This window comes from Lycium barbarum, chromosome 2 (genome assembly GCF_019175385.1).
Source record: "Lycium barbarum isolate Lr01 chromosome 2, ASM1917538v2, whole genome shotgun sequence".
NCBI lineage: Eukaryota > Viridiplantae > Streptophyta > Magnoliopsida > Solanales > Solanaceae > Lycium > Lycium barbarum.
In genome coordinates, this window is record NC_083338.1 from 125,999,163 (window position 1) to 126,011,754 (window position 12,592).

The 12,592-nt window shown below is 32.9% G+C and overlaps 1 protein-coding gene across 1 annotated transcript; it reads right to left on the reverse strand.

The window, feature by feature from the left end:
• Window positions 1-3,290: 3,290 nt before the first annotated feature.
• Window positions 3,291-4,928, reverse strand: LOC132621970 (GRAS family protein RAM1-like). The gene has a single exon (XM_060336475.1). The coding sequence runs from the start codon at window positions 4,751-4,753 to the stop codon at window positions 3,332-3,334; it is 1,422 nt and encodes a 473-aa protein (XP_060192458.1). The 5' UTR covers window positions 4,754-4,928; the 3' UTR covers window positions 3,291-3,331.
• Between the last annotated feature and the right edge of the window lie 7,664 nt (window positions 4,929-12,592).

Sequence of the window (12,592 nt, forward strand, 5' to 3'; positions counted from 1 at the left end):
ATTTCCGTGAATTCCTCATATCCCAAAGTTGAAGGCTAAAGATTTCTAAGAGCTTCCTATGAAAAAGGGATGAGATATGTTCTATGATAATGACGATGATCATGATGATTTTATCCATCGAGATTCTAAACTTATGAAATGATGCTATAATGAGAGTAATGATCATATTGCATGATTTTCTTGTTATTACTCGTTGTTGATAGTCTCACCTCATAATACTAGTTCCTTCAAGGTGAGACATGGCGATCATGATTATTCCATAATATAATCGGAGGTTACTGACCTTACGTCACTCCGATAGAATTATAGCTTTTAATTGGACTCTCATGCATGCTTATTTTTTTACACCAGGCCTAATTAGCCGGGCAGACACCACTTCGGTGGGCGGTTTATGGATGATGATAGTTACACCGGGCCTAGTTGGCCGGGCAGTCACCACTAGTGGGCGGCGTGAGATGATTACCCCGGACGTGGGCTAGTGATGATATTATGTTATGTATGTATGAAAAATGTTTTCTTAATAGGCTAATCATGCATGGTATTTGCCTTAAGGGGCAGTTTGATATACAGGTTATCTTTTTCCCTCATGTTTCTTATTGCTTTACTACATTATGGTTCATGCCTTACATACTTAGTACATTGTTCGTACTGATGTCCTTCCTTTTGTGGATGCTGCGTTCATGCCTGCAGGTAGACAGGGAGACGGATTGGATACCTAAGAGCTCTATCAGCAGTCGTATATGATCACTCCACTTCTCTGGAGTTGCCGCTTGTTGGTATATTTTTGTGTACATATTTGGGGCATGGCGGGGTCCTGTCCCGTCCTTATGATTCCAGTATTCTAGTAGAGGCTCGTAGATACATGTGTGTGGGTAGCAGATGGCTTATGATCTTATTAGTGCATATTCTGTGCATCATTTTGTAGCCTTGTGGGCCTATGTATATATGTATATATATGTGTGTTTGGGAAGTAAATGAAAGTTGTCTCGTAATGGGTTTTATGATGAGAATGGTGTATGTTCAGATTAAATGTGATGACAAGTGAGTTAGGTGGTGCTCGGTAAGGTAGCTCCGGGTACCCGTCATGGCCCTCTAGTTGGGTCGTGACAATTAAATTTCCATATTTTTGGGTTGGTTATTTATTCTTATGCTTAATTGTTTAATTACTTGATCACTAATTGAACACTATCTGTGGTGCGTGAATTGAACTTGAGAAAGGAAATTCACGTACTTAATAAGAATAAATAGAGTTTGTTCGATATTATCGTTTCGCTACTGAGGACAGAGATACACCCTTTAGCCCTACTTAATTGGTTACGGAGAAATAAATGCGTTCTAGTTACCTCTGGCGACCATAGAGTTATAGGCGTTATAGTAGCATCTACAGTCTTGTGAGTAGTTTGAGAGAATATCATAAAGTTATCATCAACCTATCAGCTAGTAACCCATAGGTAGAACGATTTGAAGACTCAGCTGGATTGTTAGTGGTCACAGCCCTAGATCTTTCTCTACTCCGATAAAAATCCGCTCTTTCTCGGTTGAAGTTCATTATTTGTTTTCTTTTATTTATAAATATAACTTTGGATTTTATTTCTTGTTTAGACAATTAGCATTAGTTTAATTTAGTAAATAGCTAATTATAAGTTCCCGTGGGTACGATATCTGGACTTTAAAATCTTATATTACTTGTACGACCGTGTATACTTACGTGTGCGTTTGGAAGCAATAGTAAGTTATAAAATTGAATACTTTGCTGCCATTCGAGCAGTGGCGGAGCCAGGATTTTCATTAAGGGGGTTCAAAATATAAAAAAAGTAAACATATGAAAAAGACAAAAGGGGTTCAACATATATTATATATACATAAAAAATTATTTTAATCATGTATAAACAGTATTTTTTTTCGTCGAAGGGGGTTCCCCTCGGCCCTATGTGGCTCCGCCCCTGCATACAAGTCTCTAAAGTTCAGGAGTTTGTAACTACTATTCAAGAATAATTGATGTGCAAATGGTTGCCAAAACAAAATATGTTGTGTATGTATATGCGAAGTTGAACTTCTTCTATGAGTTGGATAAATAACATAAAAACTCTAGGATAAGGCAAAATAACCAGTTTAACAACTTTTAAGTTTCAAAACTCATACTGTAATACATATGTGCATTACACATTCTAGTTAGTCTGGCCAATAAAAGTATGTCTGCTTCAACCAAAATCCATATTAGCTGGATTATAAGACAATGATACCACTTATATAGCTTAGAGAGAGTCGGTGATAATGCTGGGTCTTTTAGACTCACAGTTACTACGTATGCGCATGTCAACACGAGGATCCAACTGCAGTTTAGTGATTCCAGCTTCAGATCAGTCCCATCCCCAATAGATATGAGCCAAAGATGGTGGAGGCTGAGAACCTCTAACTCTCTTTGGGCTAATTTTGTCAAAAGTAAATATTGCATTAGAGCTCATGTGGTTGGTAAGAAATGGGCCTCAGGGGACTCTCGTGATTGGAAGCATCTGCTACAAATTAGAGAGGAAGCTGAAAAACCCATGGTTTGGCAGGTGAACTCTAGTTCTTGCTCCTTCTGGTGGGACAATTGAACTTGTAAGGGTCCTCTTGCACACCGACTCCCAGATTCAGCTAAAGAGCTCCAAGCTTTTAGTCAAAAATTTCATCAACCAAGGTAGGTGGGACAGGGAAAAACTTAGAAGGATTATGCCTAACCAAATTTGTGACAATATTCAGAAAATTGACATTGGCAATGCATATAACGAAGATCAAATCTTCTGGGACCTTATTGAGACTGGTAAATACTCTAACAAAATATGTCTGGCAACTGGTAAGGAATAACATTGACATTGAGCATTCCCTTACATGTGAGTGGGAGGCGTTGGAAATAGCTATTGAGTCAGTTTCAGCCATAAAGGGTGCTAATTAGCCCGTTAGTCCATTAGATTTTCTCCTTCTAAACCCTACCTATAAGTATAAATACACCAATATGAATGTAGGAAAATAAGGTATTTCCACAATATGACGGTTAGGATTAGCTATCCAAAAGAATTGCATGCATCTTCTAGGGATTTTTAAGTTGTGGACAAGGGGAATTCATACGCTTCGTGAGAATTTTGGATGACCGGTAACAGGAGTCGTGATTACTCCAGATCCACTTTCACTAAGAAAAACTTGTAATTAAGTCTTCTAAACTAATATTTTCGGTTAAATAATAAAATTTGAATGAAAAGAAAAAGAATCTCTCATTGAAACTTCCAATAACATGTATATATAATATTTCCACAGTGAAGGAAAGGAATTGGAGAATATGTTAGAATAGTTTTTACAATACACAATACCATGCAGATGCTGTGACAATTGACCTATCTTGCCATACTAGAGTAATGGCTCTTGGATCCTCAATTTCAAAAACCCTAAACCCTCCATTTCCTCCATCAAGCTGTATTGGAGAACAAGAATGACTTCTTATTTTCAGAAGCAACTTTGCTTGCATTATATTCTTACAACTCAATGGAATTCCTAAAAATCCATGGCTTTCCATTCTCCCTTTCCATGTCTCCATCTGTTCATATCTTGATGATGAGTAAATATTATTGTTGCCACCTTTATGATCATAGTTCAAAGCATTCTTGATCTCTTTCCCAAGATGGTTTTTTTCAATGCTCAATCTTTCTATACTATCAACAGGTAAACAATCATCCAATGAGTCAAACATGGCTGCAAAATAATGCAATGACTCCACGAATCTTGGCAAGAAGATTTGAGGGCTTTTGCATCCTTCTTGTTCCACTATAGTAACTATAGAAGGGCAAAGATCATGGACTTCTTTCAATGTCTCTGAAATCTTGGAATAAGTGCTTAATGAGTTCAAATGAAAAATCAAATTTACAACTAATGTTTCATTCTTCCTTTTTGTTAGGTTACTAAGTTTAGATCCACTTAAAACCCCGTGAAATTCAAAAGATAAATTTCGAAAACCCTTTGTAAAACTAACAAGCCTTGTCTCGGTTTCTCTCAATTCATCGATTGTTTTTCCATAGCCAGTGATCTTGAGGGAGATTCTATTACATGTGGTTGCATTTTCAGAGAGAGATTGAATAAGAGAAGGCCATTGGAATCCATAGGATATGTCAAAGTCAATAACATGCAAGAATCCATTGTTATATTCTAATTCTTTTTCGAAGGCTTCAAGAATGGCTTGGTTAGCTGTGAAATGAGCAAATTGATAAAAAGGAGAGACCTTGTAAAATTCAGTGAAAGCCAAGAACTCTTCTTCTTGTGTTGGAGGCTTCATTATCATGTCATAAAATGGTGATTTTCGCGTTAATAGCCTCGCTATTAATCCATCAGCAAAATAGGCAGCAACCCTTTGGACAGAATCTCCAACTAAGGAAACATTTTGGTATAGTTCATGAAGGTTTTCAACAGCTAAATCCATGCTATTTTCATCAATTGATGTGGCAGAAATAAGCAATGAGTGGATTAGGTGAAGGCCTTTTCCATCTTCAACCACACCCTTTTTGTTTACATCAATTTTTAGCATGGCTTCTCTCAACTCCAATAGACTAAATATTTTTCCTTCACAACTTTCATTCAAATCCCAAGTATTGATGAAAGCCAATTCCCTCCTCTTCCTCTTCTTGATTTTCTTATTAATATTCTTCCTCTCACAATATGATGAATTTGTGACTATAGCAAGTGTAAGACTCAAGAACTCTTCCTCATTATCAATAATATCTCCCATCTTGTGTTATATTGATGAAGAGATAAATTGAGGAAGATGGAAAATGTAGAGAGTGGTTTTGAGGGGGGAACAAAGGCAGCTTTATATAAGGGAAAAATGTAAGATGGGGATTTAATTATCTCGAAAAATTCTTTCTTGTCATTTTGTGACAAGCGTAGTAGGACAAAGGGGAAGGTATAAAGAGTTTGATTGTGGTATTTGATTAATACGAAGGATTGAGGGTATCTTTTTGTTAGAAAAAAGAAAGTGTTCAATGTCAAGATTGTTAGTTTTCTCTTTTCATTTTATTTTATTTTAGTATTTATTCTTTGTGAGTACTCTTTGAAGAATATGAGTTATATATGGTTCCTTTCTTTTAACTTTTTTCGTTTGGTTTAATTTAATCCCTATTCGAAATGAATTGTTGACTAATACAAGTTCGCATGATATGTAAAACTTATTAGAAAGGGAAACTATTTTTACCAAAAGTTCTTCATTTCCAGAATTCAAACTTGGATCTTTGATTAAGGCAAAATTATTCTATCTATTTCACCATATTTTTGGTGGAGGTGATGTTTTAATTTTTATTTAGTGCTTAATTCTGGTTTTCTTTCTCTTACTTTTGGTTGTTCGGAAAGCAAAAAAGATGCCAACCTGAAACAGACAAAAACAACTGAAAAAATTAGATATCTAACCTACCGTCCTCATAAGGACAAGTCTTTGGTATAACAAAAAAAGAAACATCCCCTCCTTCTAGATGCTTTTCTACCAAATGCCTTCAATTTATTTTCATTTTTATGGACAAAAACTGCTTTTTTGCCTTATCCCACATTAATCTTATCATAAGGCTACCATAGTAGTTGAACTTCACCTTAAAGCTGTCATTATCTGTGAATTTTATTCATATATATTCCTCCTCCTCATCCCACTCCTTTAAATAGATTCTATTTTTATTTGAAACTTTTCCTATTTTAGAATTCTTGAGAAATGCAAAAGGCGACTCTGTTACGCAAAACGATGAGAAATCTACGTATCATTTTTGTTTTTGATGTGTTCTATTCAAATTTTGTTTTTAAGTCAAATTGAAAGTTCATATATGACTAATGAAAGGGGAAAAAAAGCTTTGACAGATTAAATTCATTATGATCCAGTAATGACGTCTTGATGAGGGAGGTGTATTGGTCCATTAGACCATAGAGCTTGATGAGATGAAATATATATGTCCTAATCCACTTATAGATTCTTTGAATAAATATTTTAGCTAGTACGTCTTAATCTAATGTCCACCTCACAGATATCCTATCAACTATATCTACCTTAATTAATGATATTTGAAACATTATTTTTTTTAATATAAAAGGATGTACGCACGTATTTCATGTGAGATAGTGTAGGCAATAATTTATAAATAAGAAAATCATTTAATTTAACTTTTTGAGTAATATAATTTTGTTTGTTTAAACAACTAGCCACTCGAAATGCGAGCTAGAACTTTTGATCTTGGAAATTTTAGAGTTCAAACTCTTCAAAATGTGCGAATAGCATCCAGAGTATTCCCTAGAGTTCTATATATTTCACCATGCAAGGAGCATAGAAAATGATTTAATCAATGACTATATGAATAGCAACACCAAGTAGTAATATCAATACAAACATCAACAAAAACGGCACTAATAATACATGAGGTAGACTTTGCAGTAGCAATTCATATGTAAATTAGTTTTGTAGTTCTTTACAAATTTATTCTCAATTTTTTTTACCTCTTTTTATAAGAAATCTTTTTTTACATACGAGAGATCGTTATAGAGTCATTTTCTACTATTCAAATTGTAAAAGAATATGTTCACCTAAAAATATCGTCGGATTTAAATATCCGTACTCAAATAATTAAACACCTAGGATATATACCCAAATTGCAAGCTATTAATTTGATAGAAGTCGTAGGTTGAAATAGTTGCATAGGGTGGACCATTAATTGTTGTGATTCCTTTTTAAAGAGAAATTCTTGTCTTCTTCTAACAAGTAATAGTATACAGATTCGGTGTTGTTTGGAACTTATTATTTGAAGTTTTGTGTATGGATTCTTTTGGTTAATTTACGTTCATCTACACTTATCACCACACGTGCTTTTGTCCATGCATGCATATTTCAATTTACTTGCGTGCTCATTAAGTTCCTAATTAATTTTGCTAACTATGATCAATCTAATTACCTGCTAATTCGATTTTGAAAAATTCCTTATTTTAAATATGTTAAATATTCCTAAATAAGAGGATACATAAGAGCCTTTTAGACTGATGACCAAACAGATACATAAAATAGCTAGAGGAGAAATAGCTAATTGAGACCGATTACAATTTGAAATAGATGAAAATCATCCTATAAAATCTCCTGTATTATTAATATTTCACCGATCTCTTGTGAAAAGGGTCAGATAACTAAAGAAGTTTTGTAATGAGTCATAAAACCGATCTCTCCATATAAATAGGTGTCACTTCTCACATGTGAATTATCACATGTGAATTAGAAAGTTATGATAAAATTTTGTTATTTGAAAAATAGCATAAAACATTGAAAATATCAGACCATGAGATTGTGTTTTGTTTATACCACTTTACCGAATAAAAATCTTCTAACTTATCTGTGCTTTGCCAGTGAAAACATCAATGTTGATACTAAGAACTTAAACAAGTTTTTCGATACTCACAAGTACTGTTGACGTACGATTGAGTTTTCCTTATTTTTCCTTTTTATTCAATTAATTAAAGTTTGGTTGAAGGTTTTGGGGGGATTGTTCAATGGTTAAGAAGAATAAAAAACCTGATTTTTTTTGTTTTATTCTTTTTGGAAGTATTATGATTCATTTGCCGGAAGAATATAAAAACAGGATAAATTAGGAACGGAATAATTAGTTACAAGATATTCTTCTTAATTACATGCATTGAAATAGGTGTTTGAAAGAATCAATTTTGTTCGGGAAATCTGCAAGAAACATGGAAGCTCTGTTGTCATGGAGTTGAATTTCAAACTTTGGAGCATCTTTTTAATGGAGAACATGTATTGATGGCTAGCTGTATATTCATTCATTTATTTATTTTTATTTGTTTGTTTGTAATATTAATTTATTTACAAATATATTATCAATATGATCATATCTTGCCTTCTAAGAGAGTAGCATAGCTACTTAATTTATGCAAAGCATGTCCCTTCTTCTTTTAATAATCCATGCATTTGACAAATGGCAGAGATTAGTTCACAATTACTCAAACGCAAACTTAGTTAATATGAGTATGTTTTCCAAAGAGAGTTTTGTTGACTTTCAAACTAGAATCGTGCTTATGCCTATAGATATTGTTTTATAGTCAAACTATATATGCCAGTGATCTGTAATTTTAGTGTGAGCTGAAAATTCGGAATAAAATTGCCAAAAAGAACAGTGACAAAATTCGGAATATATATATATAGAGAGAGAGAGAGAGATGCATGGCAAACGGGATTAATGGTGACGAACCTACAAGATATGAGCTTGAAAGTTTTCGCGGTGAAGTTATTTTCTATATACTGCTACAATTGTATTTTGTTGTTGTCAAAAAGTATATATTTGCCCTAGTAACTTCTTGACATGCAATCAAGAGTTTAACTTATCGCATTTGTTTAGGAAACATGGACTCCTTTTCAGACCGCCAATTAGTATTTAGCCACAATTTTAAAACTATTCAAACTTTAGCCACTTTTAATAGGGAAATAAAATTCAGATAAAAATTAGCTAAAATACAAAATGATTTTTTTTATTGGAGTTTGAACTACCATGATTCACACTCTAAGAAAACTTACTGGAGTTTGAACCTTTATTAGTTATGCTTATTTTGTATCAATAAAATCACTCAAGTAAATAAAAATGTAAGAGTAATATTATAAATCACAAGGGGTGTTAGTGTTACGAAACCAAACCTGAAGGGAGGTTTATGAAATTATCCCTTTAATTTTCTAGCTATAATGACTTTGTGGATAACGTAATCTAAGTTGAGTGACTTTGCTGAAACAAAATAAGCGTAAGTAACTTCAGCAGGTAGTTTACTGTCCTCGGATGACTACATATAAAATTTGCTCAAGAAATAAGGTAATTTCATGGTGGTATTTGAGAAATTAATGTGATATATTTCGAACTTATAAAAATGAAACTTCAAGATATTGTTACTGAGTTCGAACTTGTAAAAGTGAAACCCCATGAGAATGTCCTCGAGGTCAAACTTATAAAAATGAAACTTCAGGACAGTCAAACTTATACAACTCATGCTCCATGCCAGTATAATGTACTGGAGTTTTTCTTGTAGAAGTTCGGACTCCAACACGGTAGAATCTTTTCCATTCTTTGGTTATGTCTGGAAAGATTGAAATAAAATAGCTACCAATTTAAGTATTCACTTCATTGCCTGAATCAGATTTTTTGAGGAATATGTCGAGAGAGAACTGAATTTGATTAGATAATGTGTGGTTGATAAATCAGGCTTTTCACATATATGAACGTGTCGAACTCTATTATACCATGCTGGAGTTTCATATTTAAAAGTTTTGAATTACATGACAGTGTCTTGATGTTTGCAAGAAAAGCAGTGGCGATGATGAAGTGTGTGTTTGTCGTTTTCAAATGAAGAAGGGCAAAAAGGTCTTTGTACCTAAAAATTGGCTATTTTTAATTACTCTTCAAATGGTGATTGAACATTAAGTGGTCCGCATACACATTTTATACAATTGTTTAACGATTCACTGTCTAGTATCTACTGACTCGACTAATTCGAATTTGTATTGCGTAAAATACACCAAAGTAGAATATACACTCCCTGTTCAAGAACCTTCATATCCGGTCTTGAATTTCACACCTCTAAATTAGGAATGGAAAGATTTCATCCATATAATAACATTCCTTACTTGTTTTTTTGTAACTATGAAGGCTTTGATTTATTATCCGTAGTGGTAGTAAAAAAACTAAAATAACAGTTCAAGTTTTAGGACGGAAATGCAGAAGCTTAAAATGAAACAAATCTAACATGGTAAGTCTTCAAGACTTTTTCGGCTTTTCCCAATATTTTAATTGGCTTAAAAATTGATCATGGAGAAAACTAATTTAAAATGTTTTCTAGATAAGGTCTAACTAGAATCTTATCAACTTTCAACATAAGAGAAAGATAAAGAGTTTCTATTTATAATTCTTGCTTCTACCTACTATAGGGAATCATTATCCATAATCGAGAAATCGCAATATGTAATGATTGAGCAGTCGCAAAATCTTGGAATAATTCGAAGTCGGAAAATTTAATCTTCAAAAGATTTGCTCATTTCTATTTCTTTGCCTTTCGTCGTTATTCTATTTCAAATCGAATAATGAGGGGAGATCAATTGTAGAGTTGTTATTCCTACTTAAGTTTTAAGCTCTAACATACGACACATGAAGTATCGTGCACAATATACCTATAAAATGTACTTTTCTATGAGTCTTATGTACGCCCGGCAACCGGTTTCATTTAACCGGTTTTAACCGGTAACCGAACCGGTTAACCGGTTCCGGTTAACCGTGTATTGGTTTACCGGTCCGGTTCCAATATTTTGGAAACCGGAACCGGTTAAACCGGAACCGGACCGGTTAAACCGGTGAAAAATTAAAAAAAAAAAAACGTTGGTATATATTATATATAAATATATAACATATATATATTAAGTATATATACTTATATAGTATATATGTATATATAGTATATATATTAAGTTATGCATATATATAAGTATATATAGTATATAAATATATATATATATAGTATATAGTACATATATATACATATATATAGTATATATATTAAGTTATACAAATATATAAGTATATGTAAGTATATATAAGTTATATATATATAAGTATATATAAGTTATATATATAAGTTATACATATATATGTATACGAAAAACACTATTCTGTATTGCTGACTTGCTGTTAGTCTGTTAGTCAGTAAATATTTAAACTTTAATTATAAACTTGTCTAACATATGTAAATATAGCTACAATATACTAATAAATACTATAATATATATATATATATAATACAAAAAAAAAAAAAATAGATTTTAACCACTCCAAACCGGACCGGTTCCGGTTTGGAGTGGAAAACCGGTAAACCGGAACCGGTTACCGGTTTTTTAACCGGAACCGGCCGGTTCCTTAACCGGTTCCATAACCGGTTCCGGTTGGAACCGGTTGCCAGCCTTAGTCTTATGACACAGGTTCCATTACTCGAGGATTTATCAACCTAATGCTCTGTACTTTTCTATGAGTCTTATGACACAGGTTCCATTACTCGAGGATTTATCAACCTAATGCTCCGATATTGAATTTGTCACGATCAAATCCTACAGCTAAGAGTAGGGGTGTACATAGACCGGGTTGGTTCAGATTTTTTAAACACTAAATCAAACCAATTGCGTCGGGTTTTTAAATTTATACACCAAACCAAACCAATAAAATTCGGGTTTTCCAATCACGGATTTTTTCGGATTATTCGGTTTTCTCGAGTTTTTCGGGTTTTAATTTTTTCCGGAATAGTCTTGATACGAAATATATAACTTTTACTTCAAATATGTCTTTAATCCCAGTAAGACACAACTATATAATTAAGGTGTTTCATAAGAAAATAACACAAAATGTGAGAAGAGTGATGACATTGTATTAAAATATTCAACAAAAGTTAATAAAATCAGTTAAAATAAATATTGCTAATTAATAAGCCATAAAGAAAATGACTATAATCTAAAAATACTAAGTCATGCTAAAATAAGTACGATTAATAAGTATTAATTACATGACAAGAAAAAAAAAGCTTAAGTTATGTATTTTCACTCTCTAAACCAATTATGTAAAACAAAGAATAGATATCCAACATTATTGTCATTCCTAGTGGTAAATTGAATTTCTTTTGTTAGTATTGGTGTTGAGTTGGTTTTGGTTTGGACTTTATATGAGTTACTAATATATCCATATGATATAAAACTTATTGACATTCAAAGTTTTAAGTTCAATCTTAAATAATATGATAATAGAAAAAAAAAACTACGAAAAAATTTAAGAAATATTTATAAATTACATTATAAATAAATATTTTTATGTATAAAATATTTTAAAAATTGAATACATGTAATGTCGGGTTGGTTTGGTTCGATTTGACTTTTTTTAGCTAAAACCAAACCAAACCAATTATGGTCGGGTTTTTTTTTTCAACACCAAACCAAGTCAAACCAAACTACTAATCTGGTTTTTTTCTCGGTTTGACTCGGTTTAACGGTTTGGTGCGGTTTATCGGTTTACTTTGTACACCCCTAGCTAAGAGACCGATACCAGATTTAAGAAAGTCTATTAAGCCCCAAAGTACTAAGTTAGACTATTACAATCTAAAATCATGACACCTAATGCGACAGGACTCGTTCCACATGCTAATAATGAGTCTGGAGCCTAAAGGGTATAAAAATACACGGTATAAACCAAAAGGGGATAGCCAAAAATTTACAGACCAAAACAGGTATAACGTGGAGCAGTCCACGTTATACCCCAATTTTTTTTTCCATTGTCAAAACAATCACGAAAAAATAAAATAAAAATAAAAATTAAAAGGTATAACGTGGATCAGTCCACGTTTTACAAATATATGTTGTAAAACGTGGACTAATCCATGTTATACAAAATTATTTGTATAACGTGGATCAGTCCCCATTTTACAATATATATTTGTAAAACGTGGTACCGTCCACGACTCACATTGTTGCCCTAAATTTTCAGCTCTTTCTCCTCCGCTTCTTCCTCCATTTTTGAAGTTACAGAAC

Excerpts from the sequence above, each read along its gene's own strand:
- LOC132621970 (XM_060336475.1), bottom strand. The coding sequence starts at position 4,753 with ATGGGAGATATTATTGATAATGAGGAAGAGTTCTTGAGTCTTACACTT.